The sequence below is a fragment of the Hippopotamus amphibius genome, chromosome 7 (assembly GCF_030028045.1).
Source record: "Hippopotamus amphibius kiboko isolate mHipAmp2 chromosome 7, mHipAmp2.hap2, whole genome shotgun sequence".
Classification (NCBI taxonomy): domain Eukaryota; kingdom Metazoa; phylum Chordata; class Mammalia; order Artiodactyla; family Hippopotamidae; genus Hippopotamus; species Hippopotamus amphibius.
Window position 1 is genome coordinate 126,230,515 of NC_080192.1, and position 18,986 is coordinate 126,249,500.

An 18,986-nucleotide genomic window follows, 5' to 3' on the forward strand; every position below is an offset into this window, starting at 1 on the left:
GTATCTCTTAATTACTTGTACCTTTATTTACATGGTATTTTTCTTCAACTCACTTTTCAAGTCCTAAATAAGTTTATTTAAGGGAAATTTGTGTCACTACCATAATTGGCAAATGGTTATTTGTCATAGTATATGATAAATATTTACAGTAAAATAAAAGAAGATTATAAACTCCAGCTATAAAATGAGAGTCAGCTTCTGATGTTTCTAGCTGGGAGGAGGATCTCTTGGTTGAAAAAGGAAATTCAAAAGTCTTAGCGAGGTGCTAAAAATTAGCACCAGATTAAGACTTTCTACTTGATGGAATTAAAAGGATAGAAAGAGAATGGAAAAAGGAGGTGAGTCAATATCATTTCTAGTACCTAAATGATGCTCTATTCTGCCATCACTGTCCTACAACATCCTATACTTGAAGACTCTGAACCAAGGTGGTTGTTTTCAAATGTTCTTTAGGAGCAAAATCTTTTCAAATGGAATCCCACATAGAGGCCTAGTATGCAAAAAGGGGAGGCAAAACAGACACTCCTCTGGTAGAATGGAGACAGGGCCTCTCCTTGACCCTTGGCACCTTCCTAAGGGTCCCACAGAACCTTCAGATCCTCGGATCCCAGTCTGTAACCAGCTTGTCCAGCCCTAACATTCTATGAGGCAACATGCAGGAACCCAAGGTCTTCCCAGAACAGTTTTTCCATCTTCCTAGTGTTTCCAGATACTTCCATAGAAGCTGCTTCCCAGCACCTGCGGTCCTGGTGCACTGGTGAGTCCTCTAGGACATGTCACGCAGGCTGGGCACACGTGTCCGGCCACCCACAATTCCCGTTACAACACCCTGGGTCCCCCGCCTGGCCCACACACACGTTGCTGTTCCTTTCTCTGGGGAGGTGACCACCCCAGGCTGCCTCCTACTCTAACAAGGGAAACTGGCAGAAGCAGAGCAGTGGAGGTCACCCTTGCCACGCCCCAAAGCATCTGAGACAGCATAGCGGGAGGCACACATGCCCCCCCCATCACTCGGTCTGGGCCCCACCTGAAGCATGGCGGGCAAAGCTGGGCTCCTGCTTGCTGACAGGGATGCTGGGCAGTGAGGCCCGGTTGGCCCGCCTCCTCAGGACAACACCGATGTTGTTTCTGCGGGGGATGCTCAGCCCGGTGGGCACGGACAGGGTCCCGCTGCCCCGGAGGGGAAGGAGGCCTGTGAAGGCAGAGAAAGTCCTAGGACAGAGCCAGTCCTGCCTGTCCCCCAGCCCCAGTGTCCCCCTTTGGAAATGGGCCCATCAGTGAGCTACGAGAGAGCAAACATGGCTCCCTACTCGTCTCAGGACCGAGAAGGTGGGAGGCGTGGACAGCCTCTCGCAGGTGTTGGCCAAGAAGTCTCCCCATGCTGAGGGAGCCTTCCCCAAGCGTCCAGTACCTTCCTTCATCAAGGTCCTCCGGGAGGCCAGGCTCTGGGAAGCGAGCTCCCTCTCCGGCTCCTTCGCCCTCTGGAACAACTCCATCTCCTTCACCTGCTTCAGCCGCATCTTCTCCTGGGCAGACCTGGCGATGGTGACCTGGATCTGGCACGAGATCGAGGCAAACTCCATCACCCTGGGGACCCCACTGGGCTTTCCACACCTTCTTCATTCATTCAATCGCCAGGAGCGTGAGTGGCTCTAGTGTGCTGATTGCTGTTCCAAGAATAAACAAAAGGTCAAAGGCCTTGCTCCCAAAGAGCTGCATGGAGCAGGGAGATGACAGCAAAAAGATCAGCCTCTGATGTCAGGCAACAGGCACCAGGAGGAAAATAAGGGACACAGGGTGACGGGGCTTCTGGTTCAGATAGGGAGACCCCGAGGCGGTGAAACTGAAGCAGAGACATAAATGAAGTGAGGCTGGGTGCACTGGGTGTGGCTGGGAGCCCTGAGGGGGACACTGGCCGGAGCGCCCTGAGTCAGAGGAGAGGTAGGACACAGGTTGGAAGTGGTGGGGGTGGGGCAGGAGCCCCAGCACGCTGGGCCCTGTGGTCCATGGTGGGGGCTTGGGCTTTTCCTCTGGAGCACCCAGCAAGCCACTGGAGGTTTTGAGCAGAAGAGTGACATAGTCTGATTCCATTTTTTTTTCTTTTTCTTCTTTTTGGCTGAGTGGGGGGATTCTCTATGTATTGTTTTTTCTATAACTTTTTGTTTTGAAATAATTTAAGACTCACAAGAAGTTGCACAAATAGAACCAAGAGCTCCTATGAGGTGGGACTTAGATGAGGATAGCAGGAATAAAGATGGAAGAATGCTATGACTGCTGAAGGCTCAGATGATGGTTGACATTTTTTTAGCAATAAAATCGTTCTTAATTAAAAAAAAAAAAAAAAGATGGAAGTACGGCCAGATTCTGGACATGCTTCAAAAGCAGAGCCCACGGCTTTGGCTGATGTATGAGGTGTGGGATGAGAGACAAAGACAGGAGGCAGGGATGGCCCCAAGGTTTTGGGCCAAAGTAGCTGGAAGGCTGAAGTTGCCTTTTCTGCCATTCACAGAGAGGGGACACTGGGAAAAGGGGCTTTGGGGCGAGGGGAGAGTTCAACAGTTAAGTCTAAGACAAGGTAAGTTTGAAATATAATTAGAGACCTAAATGGAGATGTTGAGTATCAGTTTTATATAAATATAGTCATATAATTTAATAGCTACCAGAGATCGGGGGAAGCTCTGGGCTGGAGAGGGAGATTTGGGAGTCCTCGGCTAGAGGTGGTACCTAATGCCATGAACTGGATCAGATCACAGGGTCGGTATAAATAGACAAGACACCAGAGGTCCAAGCTCTGAGGGTTCCAGCATGTACAAGGAGGAGCCAGCAAAGAAGGACCAGGAAGGATGTAACTTTGATGTAGTCAGAGACGCAAGAAAGAAGCATCCCTCCCCTCCATCTCTTGGCGGGGAATTCAAGAAGAATGAGCCACAGAAGCTAGAGATGGATCAAGTTGGAAGAGCACTGAGACGTGCTGCATGTGGGAAGGTGGTCCCACTGGTGCCTCAACGGGGGCAGTTTCAGTGGGGCTCCGGGGACTAAGCCCAACTGGCCTGTACTCAGGAGAGGACGGGTAAAGAGACAAGGCAGTCTTTGGTTTGGTTTGGTTTGAAGATGAGAGAGGTAACAGAGAGCTAAGATGCTGGTGGTAATGATCTAATTTCAAGGAGAACATTGTTGACGTGGGAGAAGGACAAGTGCTGGAGCTGGAATGTTAGATGGACTGAGCTAGAACAGTAGGAGAAGGTGGTGAGCAAATGGGCTGCTTGAGGTTGAGAAGTGACAGCGGTGGTGAAGTTATTTGCAGTGCCAAGGTCTACGGTGAGACCATGGGAGTGAGTGTCTAAGGTGTGCTGGAGGATGAGATCATTTCATGGCCCCGAATTGTTCTTCCTTCATCTCACGATCTGTCGCTCTCGCTGGAGTGGGAGGCTGTGGTGCCTGGACCTTATTAGCCTCACTGGATCCCATAGTACCTGCACATAGCAGGCTCGCAACATACGTTTATTGCACTCATATCTCTGTTTCAAAGAATGGCCATAACAGTGACCCTCCAAGTTTTACTAAATTCATCCTGATGAGTCATCTGAATCAAGGTCACCTTAGAAGTACGAGGTGTTTGTCAGCCTGTCAAGCACGGCCTTTGGCTGATCTGCCTCTGAGTCAGCTGCCTCTGGGTTGCTATCTTGGGTGTTGGCTCATATTACTCGGCTTGGTTCACCTAAGTCCCTCTGCACTCTCCCCCACATCTTGCTTCCTTCTGAACCATGTGTGACCTCCTTCTGCCCTTCCTTCCTCCCTCATCCCCGCCCCTCAGCTCCCCTCTGTACACTTCCTTTCACTTAGTCCCGTTCACCTCCATCCTTTTCCTCCTCTCTTGTTTCTCTTCTTTTCTTCAGCCTTCACTCCAAACCCATCTACAAGTTCTGGCCTTAAGTGCTAGGGGCAGCTGCCTTGGGGCTCTTCCTTGCTTTCCTCAAGCTGGTCCCACACTTATGTATTTCAGAAACATGTGTGCATTCAGCCAGTGGTCCACTCTGACCCCAGCTTCCTCCTCCCCTTGCTTTCCAGGTACCTTGGTGCCACTCTCCTTCTGGTCCTCTTCTTTTAGCAAGGGATGGGCTTCTTTGGCATGGCTGAAGGAGAAGGCTGTCAGCGTAGGAGCAGACTGAGATGAAGGCAGGGCAGGCTTCTCAGGGGCAGCAGACCTGTCTCTGACAGGCGGGACCAAAGGTTTTGGCTCTGAGGGGTCCAGAACAAGAATGGAGCTGAGGACACACGGCACCCGGGAGCAGGAGCCATTCCTTTGGGGCTGAGGCTCTATGACCCTGTGGTTGGTGTGACGTTTTATTGCCTAAGCCCTTCACCCTTGGTTCTTCTGCCCAACGCTTCCTTGATAAAGACACAGGTTAAATTTACTCTACAGAGCAGCGCTGGCAGGTATGGAACAGGCTGCCTGAGGATCAATACCCTCCTCCTTTCATCCATCCACCCATTCATTCAACAATTATTGCACACCTTATTCTAAGACTGGGAGTAGGGGTGCAGAGAGGGAGGAGGCTGGGCAGGAAATAGGAGCAGCTCCTATCTAAGAGGTTTAAGATATTTCCTGAGGATATACTTCTGTCTTAACTGGGAGGTATGTACTTCAGGAAGAGGAAAAATAAAATGAGCCCCCCACTGACCATTATATACCACCATGCTCTCATCTGAGACCAAGACACAGCACAAAGGGAGGAGAGAACAAGTGCCAGCGCAATGTTCTCATTTTACAGACAGGAAAGCTGAGACCCAGTGACCTTCAGATGCTCTTATGATTGATAAAATACAAATTCATTTCCAAATGACATCAAATCTATAGTATCTCTTTGTCATTCTATATTTTCCCAATTAATGGATTTTAAGAGCACATTTCTTGTTATAGAGACAGTGGGGGGATAGGTTCATTAGTTTTCTTTTAACGAAAGAAATGTTAACCCGGTTCTCCTGCTCACAAAGTCTGGAGTTCACTGCCCTTGAGTGAGCTTGCAAATCAGGGGTCCTCTGGGTCGGGGGCCACCATCCAGGGCTGCCTGAGGCTGGAAAGGGTATATTGAGTCTGGGGATCTGGCAGGACTCCCGGGTCACCCCAGATCTCAGCCCAGCCCATGCCTCCTGCCAAAGATCCCTCCTGGGAAAAGGAGCCAGGGCCGAGGGGGAGGAGGGGTAAAGCCGCCATCCGCCCAGAAGTAAGGTCAGGCCAAGGGTCCAGGTGTCCGGGCGCCAGATGACCAGGGCAGGGACCATGGGAAAGCCACAAGACTGGGGGAAGCCCTCAACTTTGGGTAATACCACGTGAGCCCCTACTATGTGCCAGACGTGGTGCACACATTGGGAAAGCTGTTCCCAGCCGACAGCTGGAGGGTCAGAGAGCCCCTTAAGGACTTCACCATTTTTTATCCCCCTTCTCGCCTATGCATCCAAGGACTTCCTGGAAAGACTTGTCCAAGCAGCCCGGCCTCTGCCCCCTGAGGACCTGGTTCTCCAGCAGCAAGCTAGTGAGACAGACAAGGCAGTAGTTACAGGCTGGCGTCTCCTGACCCAAAGCCCCATGCCAGAGCTCTCAGGGTAGCTCTTAAGGGACACCGGGTGCCAGTGTGAGTCACACCAGACTGCCCCAGCTCATCCTGCTGCAGCCTGGCCAGGGCGGGGCGGAGATACAGCCGCCACAGAGGTTTCTGGGCCCGGCCTGCCTGTCTGGGCCGGGCCCAGCTGAGCGTCCTGACCCTGGGGCCTCTTGGGCAGCAGCCTCCCCCTGGGCAACCAACCAGCCTGCTGAGCTGATTACAGAGTGACCTGCCAGGAAGCGGGACAGGAGCCCACTCGCTCCTGCCGGTCAGCACCGCAGCTGCCTCCACCCCCACACGCCTGCAGCCCACGCCCAGCGTTCTCCGCCCAGGTCCCCTCACCCGACTTTCCATCCTCTCCATGAACTAGGTCATTAGGCTGGAGAGCCTCTTTGGGCCCCGGCCTCCTGCCAACCACCTGCCTGACTGCCAGCCCAGCTGGCTCTATTCCCCTGATTCTGAAACCTTCCGGGATCGGCTAAGACGTTTGTGGGGTATGGTTTAGTTTCTCACTCTGGAGAGGAATCCTCTGTTGGCTTAGAACAGTGCAGGGGCTGCCACACGATGGGTCAAGAGCGCCACCTTTGGAGCCATGAGGACCTGCGTGCAAATGTCTCAAGGCTGCTTTCTGTGCCCTGAGGCCAGGGAGAAGGTCCAGCTCGATGAACCTCAGTGGACCCCTCCCTCTGTCAAATGAGGACAGCACTGTCTCTCTCAGCTGGGTGATCACGAAGGGACTCGTGCTGGTGGAGGGCGGCACAGAGCAGAGGCCGCCCCCCGTGGCACCAGGGTGACTTCCGCTTCCCCGTCTGTGAAATGAGGGACTTGAGTCTGAGAGCACGCAGGTCTCCTCTCGCCCTAATTCTGATCCCATGTTCCAGCCCAGGAACCAGAGAGTCAAAAAACAAATGGAGGTGTGCACGGCGAGTACATACCCAGAGATCTGGGGGTCTTGTCCCGAGGCCCACTCTCCCGGAACAATCTTAAAAGAATGGGGGAGAAAAAAGCTCCATGAGAGAATGCAAGCAAGAGCTCCTGCTGTTAGGGGCCCAGGCTTGCTCCAGGACGGGGCGACGGCCAAGAGGGGACACAGCAGAGGGACTGTGGGTGGCCCTGTAAAGAGGCTCTTGGCCAGGGGTTCAAAGTGGCAGGAGATGCAGCCCCTTCCACAAACGTGAGGGCAGGCTGACTGGCCAGCCAGACCAGGCCAGGCTCGGTGTCCAGACACAGCTCTGAGCTCTAGTTTCTGGCTGCACAGCCCATCAGTTCCCCGGGAAGCCAGCCTCCATACAAAACTGCTGCGTCCAAAAGGGAGCCCCATCCCCTGCTATGTCTGCAAGAGAGCAGCTGCAGCAGATGAGGATAAATCTCCTCCCGCTCAGGGCAGACTGAGTTCAAGTCCTCCAAACCGCCCCTTCTCCATGAGAGTTCAGTGATCCCCTGACCCTTGCCTCTCAGGGTCTAGAGAGATTGACTCCTTTGCCGCTGATGGGAAATCACCACTATTTTGTAACTGAGGTTCAATCCCAAACCAAGCACAGGAAGGGAAGATGGGGCGTTCCCGGCAGTGGTTTTCATTGTAATTTTTTAAATAGGCAGTACTATTTACTCATTCAACAGATATTTATTGAAGACCTACTACACGCCCAGCACTGTTGTAGACACTGGGAATACAGCATCACTAAGACAGATGGCCATCCCTGCCTTCGTGGGGCTTATATTCCCATGAAGACCAGTTATACATCATTCAACACGGATTTTTCTCTTCTCAACTGGGAAAGGTGTGGACAGCAGAACCCCCTGGGGGGCTGACAGGGTAACAAGCCACAGCAGAAGAGCTGGGGCACAACTTCCTGTGCTCTGGCCTCGGAGGATTCACTCAGCACAATGACCCAGGCCAGGGTGGCCAGAGGACAGGCTGTAGGAGAGCCCACTCCAGTGCCTGCCCAGACCCAGGGACCCCTACCTGCGGGGACTGCGGAGGTCAGGGGCCCTGAGGTCTCCTGGAGGGGCAGAGCTTCAAGGTGGGCCTGGACAAGCCAAGTCTCAGAGTTGCTCCTAGGAACAACACCTTGGATCTGGACCCACATGGAGGGCTTGTGCGGTTTGGAGACAGCAGGCAAACATCCAGGACACCCAGCCTGGGAAGCCCATCCACCAGGTCTTTGCCGTTGGAACCCACCACTGCCCAGCTGCTCTAACAGGGCTGGAGGCAAAAATGGAGCCAGGAAGTCCCTGCGGTTGCTCCTGGCTGCCCAAGGCAGGCACGCGGCACTGAAAACCCCGGTGCCACTTGCTTCCCAAGGCCCTGCCGCATCCTGCTCCTGGCCCACAGCTTCGCCCCTTTGGCCTCAAGCTGGGGTCTGCTCTTCCTCCCGGTCTGAACAGAGGGTGTGGCCTCAGAGCTCATGGCTCTGCCTCCTTCCTGCCGTGGACCTTGGGAAACCTCTCCCCTTCCCTTCTCTAGACACCCACTAGCGGGAAGGACGGAGGCCACGGTTGCCCACACCTACCAGGGCCTCTGCCTTTCTCCACGCAGTGTTCCAGCCCCTCCTCCCTCTTCCAAACCCACGGAAGCCCCACCACCACCTGAGGTGGCCCCACCAGGCCCCATAACAAGGATGGGAACAGCAAAACTCTACCTCCAGCAAAAGCCCTCTGCCTGAGCCAGGCTGGACATCTGAGCATCTACCAGTGCCCCTGGGCAACACAGGCTGAACCCATCCACGAGTGGCCACATCACTGCCCCAAACCCTCTCCCAACTCCCTGCAGCAGCCCCGACTCAACGTGCACAGCCCATGCCACTCTGTGGTTGCCAAAGTGTCCTTCCTCAATCGGATCTGATGCACGTCCACACCAAAAAGCCTCCGGAGGCACCTCACTCCTTCAAGATAAAGCTCATATCCTTGCGCTCATACTCCCGTCAGCCCTGCTTACCTCACCCACTGTCACACACAAACACAGGTGCTGCTGGAAAACTAGCAGCTCCCCGAATGCCTGAATCACTCCTCCTTCCTGACTCTCCCTCCTCTCCATCTCACAAACTCTCCCTCAGCCTTCAAAACTCAGCTCAGACCTCACCTCCTCCAAGAAGTCTTCCCAGCCTGATTGAGATCATTTTCCACTGTGCTCCCCAGAACGAGGGGCAGCCATCTATCTTAGCACTTACCTCACCCGACTTTGAGTCAACAGTTTACTACTAAATATCTCCCATGAGCTCCTAGAACACAGGGACTGTCTTGTTTGGCTTTGCTTTCATAGCACCGGGCACAATGCCTGGCCCAGAGTGACGCTCAGTAGCCTTTACGTAAGTAAATGGATGCCTGGCTGGGTGGAAGGATGGACGAAAGGGTAATGGTGGCTCCCTCCCAGCCGCTCGCTAGCCTCACAGAGTCAATGGAGAGCAATCCATGCCACAACCAGACAGCAACTGGTCAGATACTTATTGTGTGATTAATTCATGGCAGGTACCAAGCTTGACACCAAGGGAGCCACAGAGATGTCCAGATATGACCCCCACCTTGTAGGGCTCCAAGTTAAAGAGTAGAAATGAGGTTTAAATCAAAGGTGAGCACATGGGTGGAAGGGAGGTAGTCAGGCAGTGCATGGGCTGGATGCCCTGTGGGCAGTGCTGAGAAGACACTTCCCTTCCCCACCCCACCCCACCCCCCACCCTGAGGAGGCCAAGGAAGACCTGAGAGCGAGGAGAGACGTGGAGCGGGGGCTGGGAGAACATAAGAATTGATCGGCAGGCCAAGGATGAAAGGCTCGCGTTGGGGCTGCAGGGAGGTGCCATCCAGGGCTCGGCACAGGGGGTGTGGGGGCGGGCAGGCTCCCGCAGAGCAGCACGGGAGGAGGTGTGGCGTGCGGAGCTGGGGCCCCCTGAGTGTCTGGCCAAGGAGACTCATCTTGACGCTGCTGGCACCAGGAAGTCAGTAAAGGTGAGATGCATGGAAGAGAAGTATTCAGGGGGGGTGGCTGAAAACAAAAGATTAGGATGGAGAGCCCAGGGCTGCAAGGAGACCAGGTAGGAGCTATGGGGGGAGGTCAAAGGGGAGCCAGTAAGTATAAACTGAGAGGAAAGGCAGGGGCAAGACGGGGGTGGTAGCTTTCGTATTTTCTCTTGTTTAAGAAAGACCTGATGGAATGTGGCAATCTGTTAGGAGCAGGAGGCAACAGGAGCAAGAGTTGAAGATGACACTGACATCAGAAGATCAAGGAGAATGCCTGCAGCTCGGGGGAATCGGGAGGTTGTGGGAGGGGTTCATTTGGGGAAACATGAGGTGCTCCGTCTGTGATGCACCATCCCTGCCTCTGACACTGGACCTGCATCAGCTGGGAGGACCCTGGGGCTGCTCAACAGGAGGATGGAAGCACAGAGCTTGACTCTGGAGAGACCTCAGGGTAGAGCAGGGGATGCGGAAGACATCCATCCCACGTGATCCTGGAAGCCACCTGCACAGATGAGATTCCAGGGGAGAGCAAAGGGCTCTTGAACAAATTTAAGAATTGATGAAGGAAGATGTGCACAGGAGACTGCCTGGAAGGTCAAGGAGCAGGTTCAAATTCAGGAAGGCAAGAAAGGAGAAGAGTTCAAGGGCATCAACAGCTCAAAAGATGCACAAAAAGTCAAGAGCAGTGGGATGGGAGAAAAGGTCCACTTGTCTGGGGCTGCCAAGAACTCCCAGAGGGAGGAAGAGGAGGGTGTCAGCAGGAAAGGAGGAGGCAGGGCCAATAGTGAGGAGGTAGAGGTGGATGGTGAAATTAAGCAGAGAGCGCAAATCCAGGAGCAGGTCCACGGATGGGTTCCACCAGGTGTGGGGAAAGATGTGGACATGTGTACAGACAGAAGGAGAGGCAGCATGGGAGACAGAGGGAGTGAAGAAGCTTGAGAGAAATGGGTACAGTAGCCCCAAAGAGAGCTCTCTCAGTTCTTTCTCCCCCTCTCTCTCTCTCTCTCTCTCTCACACACACACACACACTCGATCCAACATATCAGTCTGGCCTGACCACGGGGATGTTCTTGGCCATGTGGAGGGCACCGTCTGTCCCACTTATAAGCCATAAGTCCAGATTTATTACAGCACAGAGATCCTCTGCCCAATGATTCCCAGCCCTCTGGGGGCATGAGAACTTTTTAAGTTCAAAAGTTTTGTGGACTACCTCCCCTCCATACACAGACATGATAATACCTGAATTTTTAGTATTCATTAATTAAGGAAATATATCATCACAAAGATCTACCATGAATTCAATAGAGCTTTAAAATAATTTGTGTTTGATTCCTCACCGCAGTAGCCACACACATTAGCACATTGGTACAAGATAGAGGTCGAGACATTGTTAATTAAGCCCATATACCCCTCCTGCTGGAGTCAAGCGTCAGAGCTGTGACCACCCCAGGTCTGAGGCTCACAGTGGAGGACCCTGCCCTGCACATGCCCAGCCCCCAGAGTTCTGCCCTGGCATAGAGGCTCGGCCATAGGGAGCCCAAGCGGATTTGGGGGGTGGAGGAGAGAGGACTGCAGGTAGTTTTGACTTAGGGCTGCTTACCGTGTGGTTGGGGGCCTCAGGCCCGTGAGGATGTCCTGACCTGGAGGCAGGAGGCTGGGAAGGGAGCCAGGTGTGCAGGAGGTCCCGGCAGGCACCCTGGCCTTTGGGATGGGCGGGATCACAATGCCTCCCAGGGACTTGTGCATCTTCTCATCATTGCAGTGCAGGTACTGCTGGGAGATCTGCACCTGGCAGCAGAGGTGGGGGAGGGGGCTGGTCTATGAGTACCTCCCAGGCATCTCACACAGGCGGTCCCTTCTATCAGGAACCACCTGGGCAGCAGTGCTGGCAAATACCCGCTGTTTCTCTTTCCAGCCACACAACTCTGGGACCCCCGGGCTCATTGTTTCCTTACCATTTTAGGCAAGAAGGGGGTCTCCTCATTCCTATTCCAACCCCTTTTGTTGTTATTGTTATTTGTTTTTCTGTTCTCATTTCAGAAAATCCTAGAACATCAGAGCTGAAAGGGATCCTCAAAAATATCTGGTCCAATTCCCTCTGTTTAGTGCAAACTGGGGCCCAGAGAGGGGAGTGACTTGCCCAAGGTCCCACAGCCAGTGGGGGGCAGAGTGGAAACCAGTTCCCAAATCTCCTGAGTCCCAGCCCAGCATTCTTTGCCCTCTGCCACAGTCCCTTGCCAAAAACGGGGAGGGTCAGAAGCATTAGGAATTCTGGAACATTTAGATCAGAGAAGACTTGGGAACCACCAAGTGTAAGACAGGTGGTCACACAGCCTCTGCTCAGGACGACTGGGCTCGGTACCTCTGGGGCAACTCCCAGGCCAGAGAAAACACCTCCAAAGAAGCTCAGGGCTTGGGAGCAGGGTTTGGTGAAGGATAGAAAGAAAGACAGAAGAACAGGGAAGCAAGACTCAGAACAGTCCAAGCACCTTACCTCCTGGGCACCAGGTCTCAGCTCCTGGGGACGCTGACGGCTCCTGGGAGGGTCCAGGCCCTTCTCCTTGGCTCCACTGGCCTCTGGGGTGGTAGGGATGCTCTGGATGGGAGGCATCGGCCTGGGCACCCTCAGCAGCCTCTGAGAGGTCACTCGGGGGATGGTGGTCCTCAGCGGAACTCCTTTGGGGCCTCCCCCAGGATCCAGAGAGGCTGTATGGGGTGGGGATGGGGAGTAAGTTAGTCCCAGGAGTGCAGGGAGTGGGGTTAACTGAGATGCTAGCAACACGGCCTTATGTCCTGAGGAGGCTGAAAGGAGAGGGCAGATCCGCCCCAGCCCCACCCCCACCACTAGACTGTGCTGGGTGTCCTTTCCCACTGCTGTAAAATTTGGTAGAGGGCTTCCTAGGTGGCTCAGTGGTTGAGAATCTGCCTGCCAATGCAGGGGACATGGGTTCCATCCCTGGTCCAGGAAGATCCCACATGCCGCGGAGCAACTAAGCCCGTGCACCACAACCATTGAGCCTGCGCTTTAGAGACCGTGAGCCACAACTGTTGAGCCCACGTGCTGCAACTACTGAAGCCCATGCGCCTAGAGCCCGAGCTCCACAACAAGAGAAGCCACGGCAACGAGGAGCCCGTGCACCGCAACGAAGAGTAGCCCCCACTCACCACAACTAAAAAGAAAGCCCACGCACAGCAAAAAAAGACCCAACACAGGCAATAAAATAATAAATTAATTAATTAATTAATTAAAAAAAATTTGGTAGAAAGTGTTCATCAAAGTCATCTATTTAAAATTTAGAGGCAGGGCTTCCTAGGTGGTGCAGTGGGTAAGAATCTGCCTGCCAATGCAGGGGACATGGGTTCAATTCCTGCTCCGGGAAGACCCACATGTTGTGGAACAACTAAGTCTGTGCACCACAACTACTGAGTCCACGTGCCTAGAACAAGAGAAGCCACCGCAGTGAGGAGCCCATGCACCGTGATGAAGAGTAGCCCCCGCTCGCTGCAACTAGAGAAGCCCGTGTGCAGCATCAAAGACCCAATGCAGCCAATAAATAAATAAATAAATTTATTTAAAAAATAAAATAAGATAAAATTAAGAGGCAGGTTGGGTAGAAAGGGAAACAAAATCAGTCCTGAATTAGGAATGAGGACAGTGGGTTCTAGTCCTGTGTCCACCTGAAAACCACTGGGTGGCTTTAAGCATAGTTGGTGGGAGTGGGAGGAAGAATATGGTCAGATTTGTGTTCAGAAAGAATTCCTCTGCAGGGACGACTAGAAGGAGGCGAGGGTGGGAACGGGGAGGCCAGCTGGGAGCTACAGCAGAGGCTCAGGCAGGAGACGGTGTTCCAGGGAGGAGGCGGAGGGGGTAGACAGAGGGTGCCCCCTGACCAGCCCTGAATGGACCCCAGCTGCCAGCAGGACACCTCCTGATCCTTACAGTCCAGGCGGCCTGGGGTCCCTGACCTCGGGGTGGACGGGTGGCACGTAGGCAGGGCCCAGGGCTCACCTCGGGAAGGTGCCGCCAACCCCTCCGAGAGTCTCCTTTTCTTGAGCTTGTCCTTGATCTGGGTGGTGTCCCGGGCCACGCTGTTGGCCTCTGACTCCAGCAAGGGGAGTGGCACCAGGGGGTGGGGGCCCAGAGACAGGACCCCAAGGTTCCTGGGGTGACCATTCCTGGCCTGCCAACCCTTCAGGGGAGCATCCAGCTTGAGGCTGCCAGAGTCCCCATGTCCACTCAAGAGCTGTGACGGCTTCTCCAGCAGGACACTCGGCGTTGGCTGGAGGGAGGCTGAGGGCGGCAGAGACAAGAGCGGCGATGCTAGAGGAGCCCACGGCCCCCGCTGCCCCGGGTGCTGAGCCTCCCGGGCCCTGGAGCAAGCGCTGCCTTCCCGGGGTTCCTAGGAGAGCCCCACCTCCCTATGCCTGCAGGTCCCCTCTGTACACCTCCATCCCCTGAGACACAGAACTGAAAGGACCCACCTAAAACCAAAGGGTGTTTTCAGCAGGGACCAGGGTAAAAATAATGCCCACCCGTAGCTTGAGGACACAGCCAGGCATCTAAACACACCCCTCTCCTCCCTCCAGGATGAGGCCCAAGCTCTGCTCTGTGGTCACTGGCCCCGCCTGGGTAGCTGCCAGGTGGAATCCCCCGTCTCTGCCCAAAGGTCCCAGAGAGGCTGCCCTGGGCACTCAAAGGCCATTTGATGTGACCAAGTCGCCAGGCTCAGTCCCCCCAATCTCCCCTTCTCCAAAAGACGTTAGGCTGGCGTCACTGCTTCCACGCGGCAGTGTGCGGGGTGCAGCACTGGTCCTAGGGACACTCCCACAGTGCACGGCCACCGGGGCCAGAACCTTGGCTGGGGACGGAAGCACGAGGCCACGGAGGCCGGGACCGGGGACAGGCGGCCCCGGGAGCTCTACAGCCCATCCCCCAAACCAGAGCCTGGCCCTCAGATGGGGGCTTGCCCTCCCAACCCCAGACGGCCAGAGCGCCACGATCCCCACCAAAGCCCACCACCCCGTTCTTCCCAGCCCTCTCAGCCTGACTTCTCCCTCCCAGCTTTGCTCCAATGCCCTTCCCCCATGACACCTTCTCAGCTCCCTCATGGGCCGCCCAGGTGCTCTGCCTTGAGCACCGTGGACCGTTTCCTGAACTGCTCAGGCATTCCCCATTCTCCACGCTCCTCCCCAGGGGTCGCCAGGCCCCTGCTTCAACCCCTCCAGAGAAAAGCAGCCCCCCACCTCACAAGCACCCATCCCCTCAGGCAGGACCTCTGATCCCCTCACACTCCAGAGGAAACTGAGACTCACGCAGCCGGCTCCCGGCGGCTGCACCAGGCCTGGAACCCTGTCTCCCGATACAGAGCCAGCCACACCGTTCCCACTCTCCTGCCCTGTCGGCTAAGGAAACGGGGCCACCCAGCCCTCCCCGGGCCCCATTCCTGCATCCTTTGCCCATCCTCATCCTCCCACCAGAGAACACCACAGTCAGCCCTTCAGTCAACCCACCAGCTCACGGAGTGGAGGCAAAGTTCAGGCCGAGGAGGCCAGAGCCAGGCCTGGGAGCCCCCGACAGGAGGCTAAGCAGGGAGGGTCCACAGAGAGGCTGGCCCGGGTGGAAAGGCATGGCAGCCCAGCTACATCTCCCAAACAGAGCCCCTGGGAGTATCCGAGGAAGATCCCCACCATGACCTCCCTTGGTGCCCCTTACCTGGAGGGACAGCATCACGGGTACCCATGCCCTGGGTGGAGCAGGCGCCTGGGAGGTTGTCCGGAGGCAACAGCTACTTTCTGGGCTGTGAGTACAATCCTCAGGCATCCGGAGGTCCCCAACCTGTAACATCCAGGGACCTACGCTGGGGAGAGGCAGAGAGAAGTCAGTACAAATCACAAGCACTTTCTGAACCACTTTGCAGGAAGCCCACCAGGAGCTAAAGCATTCTTGTAGTAAAGACATCTGCTACTGGACCAAAGGACACTTCTTTTCTGACATTTGGACTCCCTTGGATGCTTCAAAGTTTCCAAGTCCCCAGGCTGCATGATAGTAGGCAGAGTTCACTGTGAAGAGTGTCCGTGAAACCCAAGAACCCAGCTTTGCTCGCGGACACCTCAGGGTCGTGGGGAAGGTGGAGTTTATCAAGATGCACTCTGACGCTTTACTGCCCCATCAGCTTGCACTTTCCTCATAACTCTGCCTTGGAAGCTCATGCTGAGTGTTAAGCTTTGTGATCCTGCTTAACCCACAGGCACGTGGCGGGGGCTCCCCGGAGACCAGCTCTCTACTTTTCTCTCAGGCGTACCAGTCTCCATCTGCACCAAGTTCCCGGCCCTCCTGCTCACGCTGTGGACCAAGCCAGTCTCAGAGCCTCTCAGCCATTTCACTGTCTTGTGCTGACCGCTTGACTACTCCAAGCCTCTTCCCGGCCTCCCTTAGCCCTCCGGGGTCAGTCACAGTCACCCGCTCCCACCCTTGACCTGGCTTCATTCTCTTTCAATGTGATAAGGGTCTCGCCGCAGACTCAGTGAGTTCACCCAATTTTATAAATTCTCTGCTGAGATCATGATGACCCATTTTCACCCTGGCAGGTGCGGAGGTGAACGGCCAGAGCTGATCGGTGATAAAATCAGGGGCAAGGTCACATCTCCCTAATCTCCCAATTTCTACTCGAGAGCAGGTCCCTCGAGATATCTTCTGGGGCCAGGGCAGGATGCAATGCCAACTCCCTTTTGCTGAGCAACAAATCCCAGCCCAGGCACTGAGAAAACCTGCCTTCCACCTGGAAGCCGGCCCTCCGCGTCCCCACCCAGGCCCCAGCAGGCAAAGCAGCTCCTAGCAACCCTCCTGGCCAAACAGAGGCTCCAGCCCAGCCCAGCCTTTGCCTGGTCTGGCTGATTACGACCTCAAGCCACTCAGGTTCTCTGTCCGAGGAGAATTTTCCTCACAATCAGGAGAGAAGGCAACGCCCCGTCTGCTGACCACTGGGATAGGGACTTGGCCACTTGGTAGTGACATGCAGCCAGGAATAGCCGAGGGACTCAGCACGTCTCCCGAGCAACGTGGAGGGAGATTCCACTCGGCGGGTCCCCACACCCTACCCCTCGCCCCACTGAGCGAGAGACTCGAGACGTTGGCAAGGAGGCTGCTTCAGGCAAAGCCCAGAAGGAACATTCCTGGGAGGACAAACCTTTCACGGCAAACAAGCCGGACTCCAGGCTTTGGGGCACAGAGGGTTGTAGACCCCAGACTCCTGATCCCCGTATCTAACCAGAGTGCAGACTTTCTATGCGAATGACACGTGAAAAAGCGATATTTAGCTACAGCCCTTATTTTCAATCTCCACGGCAGATCAGCGTCTCCTGGGAACTGATTAAAATGACAGATTCCAAGGCTTCACCCCAGGCCCCGACTGAAGTGGAGCCTTCTAGGCAGCAGCCACGGGGATCTGTTTGGGGTTTTTTGTTTTGTTTTCTCCTTAACTTCTGAGTGACTCTGATGTTCAAACAGGACTGACCACCCCGGGGCTATGGTTCAGATTCCTTTTATAACAGGGATCCCAGCCGTGCGTCTGAACTTAGGCGGTCAACGCGGATATCGCTGCCCAGTCTCCCCAACGTGATCACGTCTAGGAGGCTAGAGAGAAGATCTGGCGCTGCCTGAGGGTACAGATACACAGGGTTCGGCAGCACCTTCTGAGCAAGACTGCCCCCAGCCCCGCTCCCCACAAGCTCCGCAGCAGACCAAGACGGCCCAGGTCCCTCCCTGCCCCGGGGGGCCGCCAGCAGTGCGGGAGGGAAGCCTGGGGCCACTCCATAGCTTGCCCAGGCAACTCCGCCGGCAGAGCCCGTCTTAGGCCTGCCCCTGCCTGCGTCCACACCTTTGACCCCTCGGGCCCTCCGGGTCGGCATGCAGGGCCCCCTCAGTGCCTGCCCAAGGAGAGGCGTCCACAGCTGTGGGTGGACAACCATGTCTTACGTGAGAGCAGTGGGTGGCACCTCCGCCAGACCTAGGGGGACCTGAAAGATCTATGTCCAAACTATGAGACCAGGATCAGAGGTTCCATCCCAAACGTGGACAGAGCTTTGGGGGTTGGGACAGACGGTGCTTAGGGCTGACCCCTGGGGCACAGCTCACTGAGCCCCCGTTGGACCCGGCACTGTCCTAGGCACCAAGGAGTGACTGTCCCCTGTTGGAAGAGCCAGCCCCCGACCTAAAGGGCTCACAGCCAGGGGTTCTGGCGACCAGGGTTCCGTCCTCCCGCCCTGTTGTCTGCATCACCCAAGACGGCTGGCTCCTCCCCACTCAGCCTTGGTGTCTCCGCTCAGACGGCGGGCTGGCCCGAGATCACCGGCCGTTGTCCACTCCTTCCACTAACGCTATGGCTAAAGAGGTCCCACGGAGACCAACACCACAGGAATGGAGAGAGGCGACAGAAGGGACTCGGGTTTCAAGTGGGAAGGAAACATACGTGGACTGTCCCAGGAAACAGTGTCGGCCCCAAGGACAAAATCCCAACCGCCCTGTGCCTCGTAGAGCCGGCAGGGAGTTAGTGCCGCACTCGGGGTCCACCTTGCTCCCGAGGGAGCTGGGCAGAGTCTGGTCCTCGAACGAATAGCCCTCGGGCAGCAGGGCCAGGCCCTGAGGAGGGATGAAGGATCCGAGCAGGGGGGCCAGGGAGGGGTCGGCTCCCAATCCTGGGACATGGGTTCCAGGGAGTCAGAGAGCTGATCTGCTGAGATGTGTTTGGTGGGAACAGCAGTGCCATGTTCAGGTGAGGAGAGGGAGGGAGGAGGGAAAGATGGCCGAGTTACCAAACTTAGTATTTGAACCCAAAATAAGTCTTCCACTGAAATACTCCCTGAAGAGGGGGCTTGGGTGTAGGCAGCCCTCCCACCCCTACCCCCACCCTCATCTGCCCCTGAACGCCCACCTCGGGACACCTGGAACCCTGCTTTGAGGTTGACACAGCTAGGTGGGAACGCTGCCCTACCCCTCTTGCGTTAACTTGGGAAGGTTATTTAATTCCTCTGAGCTTTGGTTTCTTCACCTGAAAAAATGTCCTAACAAGGGGTTTTGTTAGCATTAAATGAAGTCATGTACAAAAATAATTTAGTGCCAATGCTGGTAGATAATCACTACTGTCAGGTCTGAGCTCTTCCTCCTCCTCCCCCACCGTACACACACACACACACACACACACACACACATGCACAGACATACACACTCACACTATCTTTAAAGTTACCAGGGCCCAGCCCTCCATTCCTACGAGACAGAGCCAGGTGACAACGGTGTCCCTCACGAGGAAGAGACAGACGTGTCTACAGAGTAAGAGGCTCAAACTAGATGGTGTCCAGCTGTTCTCATGGTGAATCTATGCTGTGAGGGAATGCTCTCTGCAACGGCCAGAGAACACGGTCTGTCCTGTT

General features: G+C 55.2%; 1 protein-coding gene across 5 annotated transcripts in view; it reads right to left on the bottom strand.

Annotated features, from left to right (window-relative positions):
- Positions 1-18,986, bottom strand: part of TOGARAM2 (TOG array regulator of axonemal microtubules 2) — a 59,013-nt gene that overhangs the window by 31,505 nt on the left and 8,522 nt on the right. For all 5 annotated transcript variants that reach the window (XR_009054816.1, XM_057743056.1, XM_057743055.1 and 2 more), the window contains exons 2-9: positions 15,271-15,415; positions 13,567-13,848; positions 12,052-12,263; positions 11,158-11,345; positions 6,539-6,585; positions 4,073-4,239; positions 1,412-1,556; positions 1,028-1,192 (exon numbers count right to left, since the gene is read on the bottom strand). Coding sequence is in view for 4 of the 5 variants with exons in the window: in XM_057743056.1 (XP_057599039.1) it covers positions 1,028-1,192; positions 1,412-1,556; positions 4,073-4,239; positions 6,539-6,585; positions 11,158-11,345; positions 12,052-12,263; positions 13,567-13,848; positions 15,271-15,298 (1,234 nt within the window). In the remaining variant the exon portion in view is untranslated. The remainder of the gene's footprint in view (positions 1-1,027; positions 1,193-1,411; positions 1,557-4,072; positions 4,240-6,538; positions 6,586-11,157; positions 11,346-12,051; positions 12,264-13,566; positions 13,849-15,270; positions 15,416-18,986) is intronic.